The following is a 21902-nucleotide window of genomic DNA, read 5'->3' as shown; positions in this document are numbered from 1 at the left end:
CTACTGAAAATACAAAAATTAGCCAGGTGTGGTGGCTCACGCCTGTAATCCCAACTACTCATGAGGCTGAGGCACAAGAATCACTTGAGCCCGGGAGGTGGAGGTTGCAGTGAGCCCAGATTACACCACTGCACTCCAACCTGGGCAACAGAGTGAGACTCTCTCTTTTTTTTTAAAAAAAAAAAAAAAAAAAAAGGTGGGGGGATTCTATGTTAGAAGTTATAGAACTTATACTGGGAAAACAAGAAACATTATCAATTATTACATTTTTGTAAGAATACCACATTTTGTTTGGAATAAAATGCTAGACAGAAGCCAATTAAGAGGAATAAATTCTTTTAGGAAACTTTGACTGCCAGTGACTACGTTTAAAATAGTAAAAGCTTTGCAATAAAAAGCAATAGAGTGATTATACAAAAAAACCTGGCCTTGTAACTGACAAAAGACAAAAGAAGAATTACGAGAAGAGTTTAGGATAGCATAAAGAGCACAGATCTTTGAGGAAGGCCAACTCCCCAGGCAAAAATAGAGAAAAGGTGTACCTCTTCTCTAGGTAGACTACTCAGAGTCTTTATGCTAATTGTTTTGGCCACCATATAACTCTGCTTCCCCGTTCAAAATGGTTTTTTTCTTCCCACTCTCTTTTCAAAGGCCTGTTCACTAAGGGATTGGTTCTCAGGTTTCTATTCACCAGAGAAGCAACATAATAAACAAATTAAAACCAAATTATTATAAATACTATAATACAAGTTCATAAAACTTCACTCTAATTTCTGGGGCCAGATATATTTCAGAATTGACAATTTTTCAGCTTTTAGAAAAACATTTCTCTGATAGTAACCCACAATCAAAATCCATGAATATTTCTGCAAGAAAATTAATGCATATCCACACAGCATAGAATAAGATTACAAATAGCTTTAAAACAGTTCAGTTTGGGTTTGCCACCAAATGAGTTGGCACTAAACTTAAGAAACAAAATTCCAGTTTTCATAGTTGTTTGGACTTTGAAATTGCGAATAAGCAGGTGTGGACCTTTAGTTCAATACGTTATCTTTCATTGAGTATTTTAAAAGCTAAGCAGTGTTTTAGCCCAAAGTTACCCAACAATTCATAATCTATAGTGATAGACAATATGTCTTTGGGAATCAAGGAGAAAGATTTTGCCTAAAGAGAGCATTTCTGGTGACTCTTTCATAACCTATCAGTCACTTTCTACAGGTTGAGCATCCCTAATCCAAAGGAAATCTGAAATGCTTCCAAATTCAAAACTTTTTGAGCCAACATGACACTCAAAGGTCATGCTCAAAGAAAATGCTCATTATAGTATTTTGGAATTTGGATTTTCAGATTAGGAATGCTCAACCAGTAAGTATAATGAAAACATTTCAAAATTTGAAAAAAATTCCAAAATTTTAACACTTCTGATCCCAAGCATTTTGGATAAGGATTATTCAACCTGTATTAACATCACTCATTTTATGTTCCTTTTTCAAAAATGTTCCCACTTAATTATCCTTAAGATTATAGAAAAAAGGAAGATAAATTTCCCTTCTGCAAAACATAGTAAAATGTTGCTATTGCGTTGTTCTTACCCTAGGTAAGAAATTCTGTTCTTCTCCTCATCCAAACCATGTGTGAAAAGTCCTATATTGAAGCTCGGGAAGGATGGCCATTGATTGATTATGTCTTCTCCCAGTCTGCAACGTTGAACAGGAATCTGGTATGCAGAGGCTACAGTTCTGAGTGATGCACTATAAAAAGTACAGTTCGCTCAACTATGTTTCTTTTTAAAAAACTGTTAGGGTCCTTAATCTGTCACAGGAGTAGAGTAAAAAAAAATACATTGTAAAAAAATTAAAAATGACTAGAGTTCAATTAAATAACTGATTTGGAAGTAATATTTTAATCTTGTCACTTTTGCTGATATTTTTTACAGCCTCTAGTTTTCTCAGTTCTTTTTTTTTTTTTTTTTCTAAAATGACCTCTAACTTATAATAAGCACAAGATAGGTTAAATCAGTTTTCTCTAAGTTAACCTAGCCACCAAAAGCTTGGATTGGGATTGTCTGGAGAGGGGCACAGAAACTGGATTGCTTCAGAGAAAGCAAAAGAGATATCAATACTTGCTGCAATGATGTCTTAGTTCATTCAGGCTGCTATAGCAAAATACCATGGGGCAGTGAAGTAAGTTCTATGAAGTGCATTTCTAAAACAGCATACTTCTGAAATCATAAACAAGTTTATTAGGGTTCTAACCCTTTGCTGTGCACAAACAGAAATGTATCTGTTATATAAATGAGAAAAAGCTGATGGAGCAGGCTTTTAAAATCCTTTAGAAACACTCACCATATATAAAGGAAAATACCGTGAAATGATGGTTTATAAACAGAAAATATTTACTTCTCACAGTTCAAGATGCGGGGAAGTCCAAGACTGTCCAATGAGTGTCTCCTTCCTAACAGATGGTGCCTTCTCACCGTGGAAGGGAATAGCTAGCTCTCCAGGGTCTCCTTCATGAGGGCATGAATTCCAAACACGAGGGCCTTTCTCTTATGACCTAATCATCTTCCAAAGACCACACCTCCTAATACCATCACCTTGGGCGTTCGAATTTCAACATACGAATTTTGGGAAAACACAAACACTCAGACCACAGCAACTGAGGTCAGCTTTCTTTGGATCAATTGACTGAAAAATATGCGCTTATGATCTCTGTGATTTTAGCAAATTAGTTGCAACTGAAATCACAGTTCCCTCCACAAAGAAGCACGCTTTGAAAATTTTGCCCTGAAGACAATGACAAAGGTCTGAGAAAGAGAGGGGATATCTGCAGTTAAAGGAGCCTCACAATTTCTGTTTCTCTCTTTTAGCAAGGGATGTGTTTCCCAACTAATTCCTCCAAGGAATTCTAGGTTTCTAGGTTCCATGAGCCACTTAAGTTGGGGGACTACATCCTTTACTCCAGAGTCTGAGAATGCACCCAAGGAAAGACAGAGGACACTAACCTTAGGAGTCACTAACAAGTCACCTGTTTGACCTTTCTTAAAGGAGAAACCAGTGAAAACTAACTTTCATGAGAATGAAAAGGAAGAGGAATCTGTCCGAGAAACAAGCCTTGAGGTCTTAAAAACCCTGGACCCACTGGTCATTGGAATGCCTCAGGTAAGGGGTCTTTTGTCACCACTTACAGTTACTTTGATCACCTTCTTAAAGTCCAGTCTGTGTAAGAATAAAGGCATGAGTTTGTGCTCCATTTGTCATCAGCTTCCTGATGCTCTGACTAGAGGAGGTGTATGGCAATACTGTGTCCAGCACATAGTGCTTCCTCAAAAACAGATGTTGAATTAATTAAGATAATTAATATAAAGTATCTTACATCTGGATAGTTCATGACAATTTATATATATAATATTAGTATATGATTTCTGTTCTTCCTCTAATGCATACGGTAATACTAAGTAGTGGTTTTAATGCAACCAATGCCAACTTACCCTATTCCATCTGGGAAAGTGTTAAAAGCAGCCATTCTCAGGCCTCACTGGAGACCTGATTCATTTGAAACTCAAGGGGAAGAGCCTTAGAATCTGTAGTGCCCAGAAGTACATAGCACAATCAGAAGACAAACAACAGACCACACCATTTAAGTAGTAGATCAGAGGCTTCATCTAGGATGATATGTGGTTCCTGAGTTATCTGAGATATTTACTTAAAATGCAGATTTCCAGGTCACATACCAGACCTACTGAATCAGCAAAACTGGACATAGAGACCAAAAGTCTACAATCAACTAAGTTCCAATATTTCTGATACATACTAAAGTTTAAGACTTTTTGATATAGAAGTAAATGATGAAAAAAATAATCTAGGGTCAAACCCTAAAGGGCCTGGAATGCCAAACTTTTACCTTATGGTTGATAAACCAGTGAGAATTTTAAGCAAGAGCTAAACATTTAAAATGATAATTGTAGGGAATCAGTAGATTCACACATGAGTAGACTAACAGCAAAGAGACTGTCTAGGAGATCAGATGCAACTTGTAGGAACTACAGCAATGTCATTACAATAGAAATGAGACATGGAAGGGCACAAGAGATCTTACAATGAAAAAAAGACTGAGTCTGGTGATTAAATATAGATGACAAAGAAGAGAGAAGAGTACAAGTTGACACCAAGGTTTCCATTACCACAAGAGAGTTTTCTAAAGGATATAAAACATACTAAAGAAACACAATGTTTCAGACTTCCAGAGCAGGCAGGTCAGAGCCTGAAGCACAGAGGGCAGTAGCAGCCCATTCACTATCCTCTCCCAAGCTTCTCACTGGGGCAGTCACACTCCAATCCTGGAGTTTTGGGAAGTACTTGGGAGATTTTTGGTTGTCACACTGACAAGAGGAATACTGGCACTTGGTGAGTGGGGCCCAGGGATGCCAGCATTCCCCTAGTGTCTGGAGCAGTCCCTCATGACAAAGAATTGTCCTGCCCCACATTCCAGCAACATCCCCATGGAGAAACACTGACCAACACTCACTACGGCTGACACCTGAAAATGAATGTGCTATGCAGAGGCTTCATTTAATGATCTCATCTTGACTTGGCCCGAAAAGCAAAATAATAACAGGATAAAAGCTTCTACATCAGAGAAAAACATCTAGTGAGGACCAGGGAGAAGTAATGGAAAAGAATAAGTAATCCTTGCATCTTGCCCTATTTTCCACAGGTGCTGTGGCCAAGGATCCTGACTTTTGTGGTACCTGCAGAATACACAGAAGCTCTGGAGCCCCTGTTTAGTATCATCAGAATCCTGATTATGGCAGAGGAGAAGAAGAAGCACAGTGCCAAGGAGTCAACAGCACTTGTCATCTCTACGGGAGCTGGTCTGTACATTCATAAACACAGAAAAGCTTTTCTATTATGAGGGATCCATTTCCAGGAAGGCTACAGTGCTTTGATCTTAAACCCAACCCCAATCTCTAACCCCTACAGTGATGATGAAAATTGCTTTCTCTTTCTAGTGAAACTTCCTTCACCACAGCAGCTACTGGCCAGACTTCTGGTGAGTGAGTTACAAAGAACCAAACTACAGCAAATTTAAGCTGATAAGGATAATTCAGTTCCAAATAAATGCTAATATAAATTACATGGAGACTCCAAACAAAAAGAAACACTAAAAAAGCATAATAAATTTCTGCTATACTAGTGACATTCATGAGTATTTATTATTCACACGATTACCTTCCCACTCTGAAATACTTGTTAAACTTTACTTATAATTTTAAAGTGAGCATATACTGAATCGCATTCGTACGTACCATCAAACAAATTCCACATCTGTTGTTTGGATTTCCCATTTCTCTCTTTGGCCCCATATGGATCATTTACTCAAGCACTCTTTCCTCGTGTCTTTATTTAATTAATTGATATATCTAAGTCTTCTTTCCATTTATTTTTGGTTGGTGCTTTCCATGTATTTTTCACCTTCATCCTCAGGGAAAAGGAAATGGGAGAAGGGCTAAGTATTAGCTTCATTCTAGAATAAATAAGAACAGACTGTGATGATTTGTTAAAAGATTATCCAATGCAGAAATCAAAGGAATTGGAACAATGGTAAAAGGAAAAAATAAGTGGGCCTTTTAAAGGCCCCTGAAATTGATAAGCTCTTTCTCTTCTATCCTTCAGGTAATATCTATGCCTGCCAGTTTAGGGGAGTTACGTGGGGCTGGTGCAATAGGGCTTTTGAAGATACTGCCTGAGATCATTCATCCAAAATTGGTAGACCTATGGAAAATACGTTTACCTGAGCTTCTGCAGCCTCTGGAAGGTACGAGGGAGTGGGGCCAGGTCTTTACCCAGCAGGGCAGGAACATAAAGAAATGATGCACCATTTCTCTGAGTAAAGCTATTATTGCTCATTTTAGGCAATAAAAACAATGAACTTGATATGCAAGGTAGATAGCTATTTTTTTCTTCTTGACTCCTTATGTTCTGTTTCTCTGCCAATATTCATACTACAAGAAGACCTAGTGGGTAACATTCTTAACGGGAATTTTTACTTTCACGCTTGTCTTTTTCTTGTATCTAGAGAAATTCTATTTTAGTACTGTTCTAAAAAGTTATTAATCATGTTAGAATATCAAAATATGGTCATTTCAGTAGTCATCGAAATTAGCGGAAAGCCTAGATTTTTATGATGGATTGAAGACCTTCTCTCTACCTAGCCAATGTAGTATATTTGATTTCAGATAAGCATTATGAGCAAAAAGAAAGCTTAAAATTGAACTCCAGCACCACTGGAGGCCTGGCCAGGAGAATTTGAGTCTAGGGGTGGTTTTTGTGTTTGTTTTTTGTTTTTTGGGTTTTTTTGCGATTATTACATCAATTTTTGTTTCTAGGAAAGAACATCAGTACCGTTCTATGGGAAACCATGCTGCTTCAGGTAAGGCTGGCTTCTAGAATAATTGTTGATAATGGCATGATGAAATCAGCTAAAGTTACCCATCCTAAATTAAAGGAACTAGATTCCCGAGGATAATAACCTTTTCTTTACTTTGGAAAAGAACAAGAATGTTATAACTGATCACTTAAGGATAACGTTCTTTAAATTGCCATAATTTGGACAACAATCTTAAATCCACTTGGGTAAGTTTCAGACAGTTTTGAAGATTTTACTTAGCAATATTTTTCCTGTGTCTTTCTTAAATCTTCTCTAATTTTCAACTTTTTACTTCTTGCAACTTTATTCTTTTACCAGCTACATAATGAAGCACAGATTAACATAATTTCCACTTCCGTGCCCCTAAACACAACTGTATTTCCTCTTCTATTTGTGGCTTAATGTCTTTTTCCTAATGTCTAGAAAACAAACGGCCACATTGTATCCCATTTCCAAAAACGAATTTCCTCTCTCACCCATAAACTTCTTGGAGCTTTACAACTAACAGCACTACAGGTGATACCAAATCCCAGAAATAGTAAATTGCAGACAGGCGGTGGACATTGACTTTACAAAGACGTGACTTCAGAAACTTGCAGGAGGGAAGAAGCCCACAGATAGGGAGCTTTTAATATAGGTTTTCAGTTTATAAGGCACCTACCTAGGAATTACCTATGGCTTCTTAGAAGAGTCAGTTTTCAATGATCTCTCCACAACACCTCCTCTACCTTCTATCTCCATCCTTCCAGATTCAGAATCTCTGGGGGTGGTACCTGAGAACTGGCATGTTTTAAAGGTTTCCATCAGTGATTCTTATCCAATATATGATTTGAAAGTACATAGGCATGGGCAAAGGCTTCATGTCTAAAACACCAAAAGCAACGGCAGCAAAAGCCAAAATTGACAAATGGGATCTCATTAAACTAAAGAGCTTCTGCACAGCAAAAGAAACTACCATCAGAGTGAACAGGCAACCTACAGAATGGGAGAACATTTTTGCAATCTACTCATCTGACAAAGGGCTAATATCCAGAACCTACAAAGAACTCAAACAAATTTACAAGAAAAAAACAAACAACTCCATCAAAAAGTGGGCAAAGGATATGAACAGACATTTCTCAAAAGAAGACATTCATACAGCCAACAGACACATGAAAAAATGCTCATCATCACTGGCCATCAGAGAAATGCAAATCAAAACCACAATGAGATACCATCTGACACCAGTTAGAATGGCGATCATTAAAAAGTCAGGAAACAACAGGCGCTGGAGAGGATGTGGAGAAATAGGAACACTTTTACACTGTTGGTGGGATTGTAAACTAGTTCAACCATTATGGAAAACAGTATGGCGATTCCTCAAGGATCTAGAACTAGATGTACCATATGACCCAGCCATCCCATTACTGGGTATATACCCAAAGGATTATAAATTATGCTGCTATAAAGACACATGCACACGTATGTTTATTGCAGCACTATTCACAATAGCAAAGACTTGGAATCAACCCAAATGTCCATCAGTGACAGATTGGATTAAGAAAATGTGGCACATATACACCATGGAATACTATGCAGCCATAAAAAAGGATGAGTTTGTGTCCTTTGTAGGGACATGGATGCAGCTGGAAACCATCATTCTCAGCAAACTATCACAAGAACAGAAAACCAAACACCGCATGTTCTCACTCATAGGTGGGAACTGAACAATGAGATCACTTGGACTCAGGAAGGGGAACATCACACACCGGGGCCTATCATGGGGAGGGGGGAGGGGGGAGGGATTGCATTGGGAGTTATACCTGATGTAAATGTCGAGTTGATGGGTGCAGCACACCAACATGGCACAAGTATACATATGTAACAAACCTGCACGTTATGCACATGTACCCTACAACTTAAAGTATAATAATAATAAATAAATTAAAAAAAAAAAAAAAAAAAAAAAAGAAAGTGACTGCTCTACTCTCCTGGTCCTCAATTCTAGGATCCACCTCTCTCCTATATTTATGGTTCTTTTATGTTCCATTCCCTCTCTCAAAATTCCCACCAGATTTTCTTCTGCTACCATTTTAAAATAACTATCTCTACTAGGGAGAAAAATATTTTTTTTTCTAATGGGAAGCCTTGACAACAGTTCCTTTTCCTCTTCCAATTTTGAATATATTTCTGGTCTTTTTTTCCCCAAAACTGTCTGCCCATGTCTTCTTCTCTTAAATTTCCAAAACTGTTTAGTTTCTTTAAAGAACCCATGAATGAGCTCCTATTAAGAGCATACATACACATCCTTTCATTGGTTTTGTTTGGCATTGTGTCCTTTTCTAAGCTTTAAGTTGAAAAAATATAGGAGAAATAATATATATATTGCAATGTGTTTGTCAAAAAGAAAAAAGAACACCTTTCTATGTATTGTTCAAAGAAAAAGGACATGGATTCAAAGGATTGATGTGACCCTGTCTCATAGATATTGGTAAAACCACGAATCTTTAGTTACTAGAGTTGAAGTTTGCAGAAATGTACCTGTACATCGAAATGTGCCTGTTCTTTAAGACATTTAATTCTTGATTCCAAAAATCTCTATCCTGTTTGGGTTTTTTTTTTTAAGTATGTAATAAGTTAAATTAATATTAACAAATGGAGTTTTTCCAAATCTATCAAAACTAGAAAAATGCCAAATTTAAGTTTCAGATTAGATTAGTTTCTATTTTAGGTCTTTTAGCAATGTTTATTTAAAGGAAGAAAAGGAAGTTGCTTTTCCACATTCTGTGTATCTTATTCTCCATGCAAATTCAGAACATATCATAAAATGTTTTTTAGAATGAACTAACAGGAAAGTTTCAAAGGAATTAATTATTTTATGGGAAAAGTAATAATACTGTTTAAAATAGATTTAAACTTTTAAAAGATAAGTAACCAAAAAAATACCAAGTAAGCACATGAAACTGTCATATTCATATCTAACTTCCACTTCCTACAACAGTTGCTCAAAGAATCCTTGTGGAAGATCGATGACGTGGCCTGGACCATTCAACTGACTCAGGATTTCAAACAACAAATGGGCAGTTACAGCAATACCTCCATTGAGAAGGTTGGTTTTTCAGCTAAGGGGGAAACCGTAGCTTTTACCTGTGATCCAAAATGGCTTCTATAGCTCCATCTTGTCTGTATTACAATCAAAGGGAGGGAGGCACATTTAGAAAAAAGAGTTGCTTCTTTTTAAGGCCACTAGCTGAAAGCTGAATACTACCTTCTCTGCACCTCACATTTGGCCCAAATTTACTTGTATGGCCTCACATATCTGCGAGGAAGACTGAGAGGTAGATAAGATAGATATGTGCCTGACTAATATTCAGAGGTTCTTTCTAGAGGAGGAAGAAGAATAGATACTGGAAGGCTAACAGCAATGCTTAATGTCAGCTTCTGTCTTGGCTTCCATTATGCCAGTCTTGTGATGCTGGCTATCAAAAAGAATCTACTACAATTTAACATAGGCTTACAGCTAAAATAATACTCAAAAGCTACTTCTAGGAAAGGGTGCCCAAAGAAATATGTTTTAATTTCCAGTGACAAAGAGGTACGGCCATGGAGAACAATGATTAAAGGCCCCACATCCATGTGTCGGTTAACAGGACAAGTCAGAGCAATAAAGTATTTTTCAAACATTATTCTTTTCCATGTTTTTAAAGTCAGTTCTTCTATCCCTCTGTCTCTAAATGGCCCCTACCTAAACTTCCACCTTGTAGCCATCCATTCCCAATGGGGTTTGGAGCCAGTTTCCCCCCTACTTAATACTAATGGGGCTTTAGGTAAATTATTTTATCTCTCTGGATGCTCAACATACTCATCAATAAAATAGAAACAATACCCACCTCTGAGGGTTGTAGTATTCTGAGGGTTCAATGACATACAGTATATAAAGTCCCTGGTGAAGTGCTTAACACAGGGCGTGTGCTTCATGTAATAGTAGCTTGGAACATGGTCTTTTAACATAGTCTTTATTATGTTAATACCATTCATAAGTTTATTTTCCTGGAAAAATATTTACGTTTCTCAGTTCCAGTACTCAGTATTTCTTTCCACAAATTATTCATTATCAATCTTTGACTGACATATGTAATTTTCAAAATTCTCCTCACATATGTAATTTTCAAAACTCTCTAGTTTGGTGCAGAGTACTGATTTTCCATATGGGTTTATCAAACCCACCAACACACATGGGAAAGATTTGGTGAGTAATGCTCTATCTTCTTATAATACAAACTAGCTCTGTGCACGTCATGTCATGCCATGTATTTTTTTTATTATTATACTTTATGTTCTAGGCTGCATGTGCCCAACATGCAGGTTTATTACATATATATACATGTGCCATATTGGTGTGCTGCACCCATTAACTCATCATTTACATTAGGTATATCTCCTAATGCTACCCCTCCCCACTCCCCCTACCACACGACAGGCCCTGGTGTGTGATGTTCCCTTCCTGTGTCCAAGTGTTCTCATTGTTCAATTCCCACCTATGAGTGAGAACATGCGGTGATTGGTTTTCTGTCCTTGCAATAGTTTCCTGAGAATGATGGTTTCCAGCTGCATCCATGTCCCTACAAAGGACATGAACTCATCATTTTTTATGGCTGCATAGTATTCCATGGTGTATATGTGCCACATTTCCTTAACCCAGTCTGTCATTGATGGACATTTGGGTTGGTTCCAAGTCTTCACTATTGTGAATAATGCTGCAGTAAACATACCGGTGCATGTGTCTTTATAGGAGCATGATTTATAATCCTTTGGGTATATACCCAGTAATGGGATGGCTGGGTCAAATGGTATTTCTAGTTCTAGATCCTTGAGGAATCACCACACTGTTTTGCATAATGGTTGAACCAGTTTACAGTCCCACTAACAGTGTAAAAGTGCTCCTATTTCTCCACATCCTCTCCAGCACCTGTTGTTTCCTGACTTTTTAATGATCGCCATTCTAACTGGTGTGAGATGGTATCTCATTGTGGTTTTGATTTGCATTTCTCTGATGGTGAGTGATGATGAGCATTTTTTCATGTGTCTATTGGCTGCATAAACGTCTTCTTTTGAGAAGTGTCTGTTCATATCCTTTGCCCACTTTTTGATGGGATTGTTTGTTTTTTTTCTTGTAAATTTGTTTGAGTTCTTTGTAGGTTCTGGATATTAGCCCTTTGTCAGATGAGTAGATTGCAAAAATTTTCTCCCATTCTGTAGGTTGCCTGTTCACTCTGATGGTAGTTTCTTTCACTGTGCAGAAGCTCTTTAGTTTAATTAGATCCCATTTGTCAATTTTGGCTTTTGTTGCCATTGCTTTTGGTGTTTTAGACATGAAGTCCTTGCCCATGCCTATGTCCTGAATGGTATTGCCTAGGTTTTCTTCTAGGGTTTTTATGGTATTAGGTCTAAAATTTAAGTCTCTATTCCATCTTGAATTAATTTTTGTATAAAGTGTAAGGAAGGGATCCAGTTTCAACTTTTTACTTATGGCTGGCCAGTTTTCCCACCACTGTTTATTAAATAGGGAATCCTTTCCCCATTTCTTGTTTTTGTCATGTTTGTCAAAGACCAGATGGCTGTAGATGTGTGGTATTATTTCTGAGGGCTCTGTTCTGTTCCATTGGTCTATATGTCTGTTTTGGTACCAGTACCATGCTGTTTTGGTTACTATAGCCTTGTAGTATAGTTTGAAGTCAGGTAGCATGATGCCTCCAGGTTTGTTCTTTTGGCTTAGGACTGTCTTGGCAATATGGGCTTTTTTTGGTTCCATATGAACCTTAAAGTAATTTTTTACAGTTATGTGAAGAAAGTCATTGGTAGCTTAATGGGGATGGCATTGAATCTATAAATTACCTTGGACAATATGACCATTTTCATGATATTGATTCTTCCTACCCATGAGCATAGAATGTTCTTCCATTTGTTTGTGTCCTCTTTTATTTCACTGAGCAGTGGTTTGTAGTTCTCCTTGAAGAGGTCTGTCACATCCCTTGTAAGTTGGATTCCTAGGTATTTTATTCTCTTTGAAGCAATTGTGAATGGGAGTTCATTCATTATTTGGCTCTCTGTTTGTCTGTTATTGGTGTATAAGAATGCTTGCGATTTTTGCACATTGATTTTGTATCCTGAGACTTTGTTGAAGTTGCTTCTCAGCTTAAGGAGATTTTGGGCTGAGACAATGGGGTTTTCTCAATATACAATCATGTCATCTGCAAACAGGGACAATTTGACTTCCTCTTTTCCTAATTGAATACCCTTTATTTCTTTCTCTTGCCTGATTGCCCCAGCCAGAACTTCCAACACTATGTTGAATAGGAGTGGTAAGAGAGGGCATCCTTGTCTTGTGCCAGTTTTCAAAGGGAATGCTTGCAGTTTTTGCTCATTCAGTATGATATTTGCTGTGGGTTTGTCATAAATAGCTCTTATTATTTTGAGATATGTTAGATCAATACTGAATTTATTGAGAGATTTTAGCATGAAGGTCTGTGGAATTTTGTCAAAGGCCTTTCCTGCATCTATTGAGATCATCATGGGTTTTTTGTCTTTGATTCTGTTTATATGCTGGATTACATTTATTGATTTACATATATTGAACCAGCCTTGAATCCCAGGGATGAAGCCCACTTGATCATGGTGGATAAGCTTTTTGATGTGCTGCTGGATTCAGTTTGCCAGTATTTTATTGAGGATATTTGCATCAATGCTTATCAGGGATATTGGTCTAAAATTCTCTTTTGTTTGTTGTGTCTCTGCCAGGCTTTGGTATCAGGATGATGTTGGCCTCACAAAATGAGTTAGGGAAGATTCCCTCTTTTTCTACTGATTGGAATTGTTTCAGAAGGAGTGGTACTAGCTCCTCCCTGTACCTCTAGTAGAATTCAGCTGTGAATCCGTCTGATCTTGGACTTTTTTTGGTTGGTAGGCTATTAATTATTGCCTCAGTTTCAGAGCCTGTTATTGGTGTATTCAGGGATTCAACTTCTTCCTGGTTTAGTCTTGGGAGAGTGTATGTGTCCAGGAATTTATCCATTTCTCCTAGGTTTTCTGCTTTATTTGTGTAGAGGTGTTTATAGTATTCTCTGATGATAGTTTGTATTGCTGTGGGGTTGGTGGTGATATCAATTTATCATTATTTTATTGCGTCTTTTCATTCTTCTCTCCTTTCTTCTTTATTAGTCTTGCTAGCAGTCTATCAATTTTGTTGATCTTTTCAAAAAACCAGCTCCTGGATTCATTGATTTTTTGAAGGGTTTCTTGTGTCTCTATCTCCTTCAGTTCTGCTCTGATCTTAGTTATTTCTTGCCTTCTGCTAGCTTTTGAATATGGTGGCTCTTGCTTCTCTAGTTCTTTTAATTGTGATGTTAGGGTGTCAAGTTTAGATCTTTCTTGCTTTCTCTTGTGGGCATTTAGTGCTATAAATTTCCCTCTACACACTGCTTTAATAGTGTCCCAGAGATTCTGGTGTGTTGTATCTTTGTTCTCATTGGTTTCAAAGAACATCTTTATTTCTGTCTTCATTTCATTATGTATCCAGTAGTCATTCAGGAGCAGGTTGTTCAGTTTCCATGTAGTTGAGCAGTTTTGATTGAGCTTCTTAATCCTGAGTTCTAATTTGATTGCACTGTGGTCTGACAGAGTTTGTTATAATTTCTGTTCTTTTACATTTGCTGAGGAGTGCTTTACTTCCAACTATGTGGTCAATTTTGGAATAAGTGCGATGTGGTGCTGAGAAGAATGTATATTCTGTTGATTTGGGGTGGAGAGTTCTGTACAGGTCTATTAGGTCTGCTTGGTGCAGAGTTGAGTTCAATTCCTGGATATCCTTGTTAACTTTCTGTCTCGTTGATCTGTCTAATGTTGACAGGGGGGTGTTAAAGTCTCTCATTATTATTGTGTGGGAGTCTAAGTCTCTTTTAAGTCTCTAAGGACTTGTTTATGAATCTGGGTGCTCCTGTATTGGGTGCATATATATTTAGGATAGTTAGCTCTTCTTGTTGAATTGATCCCTTTACCATTATGTAATGGCCTTCTTTGTCTCTTTTGATCTTTGTTGGTTTAAAGTCTGTTTTATCAGAGACTAGGATTGCAACCCTGCCTTTTTTTGTTTTCCATTTGCTTAGTAGATCTTCCTCCATCCCTTTATTTTGAGCCATGTACGTCTCTGCATGTGAGATGGGTCTCCTGACTACAGCACACTGGTGGGTCTTGACTCTTTATCCAATTTACCAGTCTGTGTCTTTTAATTGGAGCACTTAGCCCATTTACATTTAAGGTTAATATTGTTATGTGTGAATTTGATCCTGTTATTATGATGTTAGCTGGTTATTTTGCCCATTTGTTGATGCAGTTTCTTCCTCACATCGAGGGTCTTTACATTTTGGCACGTGTTTGCAGTGGCTGGTACCGGTTTTTCCTTTCCATGTTTAGTGCTTCCTTCAGGATCTCTTGTAGGGCAGGCCTGGTGGTGACAAAATCTCTAAGCATTTGCTTGTCTATAAAGGATTTTATTTCTCCTTCACTTATGAAACTTATTTGTCTGGACATGAAATTCTGATTTGAAAATTCTTTTCTTTAAGAATGTTGAACATTGGCCCCCCACTCTCTTCTGACTTGTAGAGTTTCTGCTGAGAGATCAGCTGTTAGTCTGATAGGCTTCCCTTTGTGGGTAACCCAACCTTTCTCTCTGACTGCCCTTAAGATTTTTTCCTTCATTTCAACTTTGGTGAATCTGATGATTATGTGTCTTGGAGTTGCTCTTCTCGAGGAGTATCTTTGTGATGTTCTCTGTATTTCCTGAATTTGAATGTTGGTGTGCCTTGTTAGGTTGGGGAAGTTCTCCTGGATAATATCCTGCAGAGTGTTTTCCAACTTGGTTCCATTCTCTCTGTCACTTTCAAGTACACCAATCAGATATAGATTTGGTCTTTTCATATAGTCCCGTATTTTGTGGAGGCTTTGTTCATTTCTTTTTACTCTTTTTTTCTCTGAACTTCTCTTGTCATTTCATTTCATTCATTTGATCTTCAATCACTGATACCCTTTCTTCCAGTTAATCGAGTCAGTTACTGAAGCTTGTGCATTTGTCACGTAGTTCTCGTGTCATGGTTTTCAGCTCTATCAGGTCATTTAAGGACTTCTCTACGTTGGTTATTCTAGTTAGCCATTTGTCAAATCTTTATTCAAGGTTTTTAGCTTCTTTGATTTGGATTTGAACTTCCTCCTTTAGCTCAGAGAAGTTTGATTGTCTGAAGCCTTCTTCTCTCAACTCGTCAAAGACATTCTCCATCCAGCTTTGTTCTGTTGCTGGCAAGGAGCTGCATTCCTTTGGAGGGGTAGAGGTGCTATGATTTTTAGAATTTTCAGCTTTTTTACACTGCTTTTTCCCCATATTTGTGGTTTTGTCTACTTTTGGTCTTTGATGATGGTGATGTACAGATGGGGTTTTGGTGTGGATGTCCTTTCTGTTTGTTAGTTTTCCTTCTGACAGTCAGGACTATCAGCTGCAGGTCTGTTGGAGTTTGCTGGATGTCCACTCCAGACCCTGTTTGCCTGGGTATTGGCAGCGGAGGCTGCAGAAGAGTGAATAATGCTGAACAGCAAATGTTGCTGCCTGATCATTCCTCTGAAAGCTTCGTCTCAGAGGGGTACCTGGCTGTGTGAGGTGTGAGGTGTCAGTCTTCCCCTTGTGGGTGTATCTCCCAGTTAGGCTACTTGGGGGTCAGGGACCCACTTGAGCAGGCAGTCTGTCCATTCTCAGATCTCAAACTCCATGTGGGAGAACCACTACTCTCTTCAAAGGTCCATGCCATGTATTCAACAGCTTCCAGACTCACAAGATTATTCCAGAATAATGGTGGTACTGGTAGGCAGAGCAATTTTAGTAATTAGCTGCCGAGATGCTCTCAAGCCTTACGCTGAACAAGAGTAAAGTAAGAATGTACTAATTAGCTTCTGCTGAATCACAAACTAACCCTAGTGGCTTAAAATAATAGCTACCTATTTATCTCACAATTTTATACCTTGACACTTTGGGCTGGGCTCAGGTGGGTAGTCATCTAATCTTAACTAGGCTTACAAGGTATACTTGAGGTTGGCTGGTATATGATGCATCTTTTTTTTTTTTGAGATGGACTATTGCTCTGTCACCCAGGCTGGAGTGCAGTGGTGCGATCTTGGCCCACTGCAATCTCTGCCTCCTGGGTTCAAGCAATTCTCCTGCCCCAGCCTTCTGAGTAGCTGAGACTACAGGCACATGCCACCACACCCAACTCAAATACAAATGTATATTTGTATATAAAAATATACAAAATATATTTGTAAAATGCAAATATATTTATTTGTATTTTTAGTAGAGATGGGGCTTCACCATGTTAGCCAGGATGGTCTTGATCTGCTGACCTCATGATCCACCCACGTCAGCCTCCCAAAATGCTGGGATTACAGGCGTGAGCCACCACACCACCGGCCTATGATGCATCTTAAAGAGCACAGTTGATTTCTGTTCCTGTTGTTCTCTCATCCTCTAGCAAGCTAGCCCAAGCTAACTCTCAGGGTGATAGCAACAAAGTATGTAAGGACTCTTGAGGTATAGGTGTAATAACCAACCTTGTATTTAACATGAATAGACTCTCCCTTAAATACTTCACCTTGTTTTAATATGAGTAGGCTCTCCATTAGCTGAGAAAACCCTTGGCTCCTTCATTTACAAGACATCAAGGGCTCCTTACCCACCCTCTTCCTGAAGGACTTAACTTGTGCAAGCTGACTCTCAACATATCAAAGAGTGCAATTAACTAAAAAGGTACTGAGGCAAGTAATGTCCGCAGTTCCCAGGAGTTCACTTGGCAGAGAATACAATAAAGCCTCTGCTTTTGTGTCTGGCAGATAATACCCAGAGCCCCCACACCTATCACCCTGTGATGAATTTAAAGTCCCTGCACCTGGAACTGTTTGTTTTCCTATAACCATTTGTCTTTTTTACTTTTTTGTCTGTTTTACTTCTGTAAGAATGCTATAGCTAGAATCCCCCTCCCCTCTCTAAACCAAAGTATAAAAGCAAATCTAGCCCCTTCTTTAGGCCGAGAGAATTTCGTGCGTTAGCTGTCTCTCAGTCGCTGGCTGCTAAAGGACTCCTGAATTCGTCTCAAAGTGCAGCATTTCTCTCTCACTCGCTTGGTTACAACATAGGCTCAGAACTGGCCCATTATCATTTTTGCCACATTCTATTGGCCAAAGCAAGTCAAAAAGCCAGCCCAGGTTCAAATAAATGGGAAAATAGACTCCTTTTTTGATTGAAGGAGCTGCAACACCCCATGGTAAGGAGACATGGACAGAAGTAGGATAGAAAAGTTGCTATTTTTGCACCCTACCACATTTTCTCCCAGTGCTAGGCTCCTGATTTCTTGGATTCCGTGTGAAGCACCAAAGCAGGAATGTACTATGCACTGGACCAAAATCTGCAGAGAAGCAACAGGTCAGCAGGACTGGGAGGCACTAAGACTAATATTTTACACCTAAGTCGAACTTTTCCCTTCATGACATCAATTTTTTCCTGCAGCACGACTTTCCCAGATTCTTTCCACTCTTTCCTCCAAGGTGGGCTTAAATAGACTTTAGCAGCTTCGTCCCCAAATTGTATTTACATCTGTATTGTACACAGTTTTCTCCAGTATAATTTCCTTATTATAGGGACTTTGACGTGAATAAGTGAAAGTGGGGTGGATGCGACCTGGTCAGATTCTCACTTTGATTGAGGCCACTGTCACTCTGGGAGTTGAGATAACAGCAACTGCTCCACCTCTTTTTAACCTTATGCACCCCTCTTATTTCAAGCCAGACTGAGCTGCACATTTCTCCTGAATGTACTAATTTAACTTGGTCTGTGTCTATTAGAATGTCCTGTCCTCCTGCTCCACAGATTCTCCTATGGTCAATAATGACCACTCATTAGGAACAGTCCTGCCAGCTATGCAGAGTCCTTGAAGTCAATCACCAACTAGCCAGTTTTGTCTCTTGTGTGTGACAATATGGAGATTCTAAATAAATGCCAATCTGATACTATATGGCTAGGAATGATTTGAACCTTATAAAAAAAATTAAAGCCATCTTCAAAATAACCAGTTGGGCAAGGTGGCTCACACCTGAAATCCCAGCACTTTGGGGGGCTGAAGCAGGCAGATCCCTTGAGACCAGGAGTTTGACATCAGCCTGGTCAACATGGTAAAACCCCATCTCCACTAAAAATACAAAAATTAACCGGGCATGGTGGCACATGCCTGTAATCCTGGCTACTCAGGAGGCTGAGGCAAAAAATCACTTGAACCTAGGAGGCAGAGGTTGCAGTGAGCTGAGATCATACCACTACACTCTAGCCTGGGCAAACAGGGTGAGACTCTATCTAAAAAACAACAACAACAACACAAAACCCTCTTTTTATTGAGCATGTTCAATGAACATTTGTTGAGCACATATAAACAACCAGGAACTATACAGTGGAAATAATGAATAAGACCCTTTGCTACAATGAACCCAAATCCTAAGCATGGAGACAAGCAAGAAAATAAAAAATTACAATGGAGAGTGAAGAATATTTTAGGGGCAGGGCACAAAGTAGAGAATAACATAGGAGAGCACAGACAGAGGGCAGAGCCTGGAGTAAGGAAACACTCTGAAGAAGACAGAATGCTTGAGGTACCTGGTTATTAAGTGGATTAAGTCACCCCAATTTCTTTCCTTCAGATGATTATTTTAACTCTTTCCACTCTTCATCAGAATCTTGCTTTCCAACCTTTAAAATCCTGTTGCTTATCTTTTGTTTTCCAGAAATTCCTTTGGAAAGCCTTGGGAACCACCTTAGCATCCTGCCAAGATTCAGACTTTGTAAACTCACAGATTAAGGAGTTTCTGACTGCTCCCAACCAACTGGGGGATCAAAGACAGGTGGGACCCCTTGCTCTCAATTTCCTCTTATGATGATAACAACTAATCCTACCCACAAAACATCTGACAGCTTTTATAATAATGTTCTACTTAATCAGAATTATCAATTAATACACTCAGAATAGCCTAACAGAATTTTTCAGAAAAGTTAGGCTTTTCTATTTAAAAATCAATACTTCATTTTTAGCCAAGTTCGTGAAAATATTGAAAAATCAATTTCAATAATTCTTACCTAACGAGAGTATATTTGATATATTTTGACCTTAGCTTGACTTAGAGCATGATTGTGAGCATCAAAATGATTGAATTTACAAGCTGAAAGCTACTTATAGACTAATCTAGAGAGAATGTAAACATAACCTGAAGTGTTTCTGCAAAGCTTTACCTACTTCCTACCATAGCCTGTGGCTATAGAGCATATGTAAATATGGAGGAAGCAGAAGATGTGCATTTTGTTGTTGTTGTTTTTGTTGTTGAGACAGAGTCTCACTCTGTCACCTGGGATGGAGTGCAGTGGCAGGATCTTGGTTCACTGCAACCTCCGCCTCCCGGGTTCAAGCTATTCTCCTGCCTCATTCTCCCAAGTAGCTGGGATTACAGGCATCTGCCACCATGCCCGGCTAATTTTATATTTTTAACATATAGGGTTTCGCCATGTTGGCCAGGCTGGTCTTGAACTCCTGACCTCAGGTGATCCACCCACCTTGGCCTTCCAAAGTGCTGGGATTACAGGCGTGAGCCACCACGCCCCACTGAAGATGTATATTTTAAAACAAACAAACCAACAAAAAATAGTTCCCAGGCTGATAAAGACCACCAGTATAAAAAAAGTATAGTGTGTTATACTTTCTCCTCAGAAATTATGAGATATTTAGGGTTCTTTCTCACACATTAAATGACCAGAAACCACTAGACCTCACTGAACTTTTGAAACTGCTTTTATGTTACTATTATTTCCTTTTTTCTTGTCAGATATTATCATTATTTATTGCTATTGGCACCATCTCAATATCATTTTTTTCCATCTTAGCTCTGGTATAGGTTAGGAAACAAAGTAACTTGATTTTAGATATAAGCATATAATAAGACTTTCATTCAAGCTCTGAGAGTTTCACAGACTTAAAAAATAAATTGTGACTGGGCACAGTGGCTTACGACTATAATCCCAGCACTTTGGGAGGCCGAGATAGGCGGATCATGAGGTCAGGAGTTTGAAACCAGTCTGGTCAACATAGTGAAACCCCGTCTCTACTAAAAATACAAAAAATTAGCCGGGTGTGGTGGTATGCACCTGTAATTCCAGCTACTCGGGAGGCTGAGGCAAGAGAATCGCATGAACCCAGGAGGCGGAGGTTGCAGTGAGCTGAGATTGCACCACTGCACTCCAGCCCGGGTGACAGTGTGAGACTCCGTCTCAAAAAATAAAAAAATAAAAAATTATGACGTCCAATTGAGCTTCTCAAATGCCTTTTTGACTTAATTTTAAGTCCTTGAATATGTCTTACATACTAAAGTGGCTTAGTAAATGACCTCTGGATGAATAAACTGTTAACACGTGACTTTCATAACCCACCAAACCTATTTGGTTTTCAATCTCCTAAGCATAATGTTTTCAATCATGTGATGCCAGAGCTCCAATTCTAGCTTCATACTAGAACGATTATTATCTAGACTCTACAAGAATGATCTAGTCTATGAGTTTTCATAATGGCTCTGGCAGGGTTATGCAACTGAATGACATATAACAGGTTTCAGGAGCAAATTGCCATGAAGGAACTCTGGTGAAATCAGCTTTGGACAAGAGAGGTGGGGACAGCCGGAATATATAACCTGAGTGTGAAACAAGAGCTGCCGACTTTCAGAAATTTAACCTCTTAAGATACAATAAAGTTTCAGGAACAGAATGATTCTTTAAAAGCATCAGTTAATTCAAGCTGGAAAAAACCTCCATTAGCGTCCCAGCAAATCATAGATTACAAGTCCAAAATTTTGGGGATAGCCTAAACGGCCCTACTGTGACGAACCTCCCGCCTCCAGTCTGACTCATTTTGCACTGCTCTCCTCCCTGACTGCTCACTCAGCCCTCTCAGTGGACTTCAGGAGCTTTGCACTTACCTTCTCTCTGATTGAAACTCTCCTTTCCAGATAGTCTACTGGCTCACTCCCTCACTCATTTCAGGGCTCTGCTTATTGTCACCTTGTCCATGAGACCATCTCTGACTATCCTATTTTAAAAATGCAAACTTCCCCCAATCCTCATTACCTATTCCTGCTTTACTTATCTTCATAGCACTCATCACCATCTGGCACACACGCTGTATATTTACCTGTTTACTGAATTGATGTGTTTACTTATTTCACTTCCCTATTACTTCCCTGTCAGTCCTGCTGGTTGTATACTTCACAAAGATGGGGACTTTGGTATGTTCTGCAAACTACTGTACCCTCAGCACCTAAAAGGGTACCTGGCCCATAATAGGTGCTCAGTAAGTATTTGTTGAGTAAATAAA

The 21902-nt window shown here is 38.7% G+C and overlaps 1 protein-coding gene across 1 annotated transcript in view; it reads left to right on the top strand.

The window, feature by feature from the left end:
* Positions 1-21902, top strand: part of MROH2B (maestro heat like repeat family member 2B) — a 75347-nt gene that overhangs the window by 17453 nt on the left and 35992 nt on the right. The window contains exons 12-19 of the mRNA XM_050793403.1: positions 1601-1723; positions 3051-3164; positions 4720-4876; positions 5015-5055; positions 5679-5820; positions 6392-6435; positions 9413-9520; positions 19276-19392. Of these exons, the coding sequence (XP_050649360.1) occupies positions 1601-1723; positions 3051-3164; positions 4720-4876; positions 5015-5055; positions 5679-5820; positions 6392-6435; positions 9413-9520; positions 19276-19392 (846 nt within the window). The remainder of the gene's footprint in view (positions 1-1600; positions 1724-3050; positions 3165-4719; positions 4877-5014; positions 5056-5678; positions 5821-6391; positions 6436-9412; positions 9521-19275; positions 19393-21902) is intronic.

Source organism: Macaca thibetana, chromosome 6 (genome assembly GCF_024542745.1).
Source record: "Macaca thibetana thibetana isolate TM-01 chromosome 6, ASM2454274v1, whole genome shotgun sequence".
Lineage (NCBI taxonomy): Eukaryota > Metazoa > Chordata > Mammalia > Primates > Cercopithecidae > Macaca > Macaca thibetana.
The sequence above is the reverse complement of the archived record's forward strand: the minus strand, read 5'-3'. Positions and strand labels throughout refer to the sequence as shown.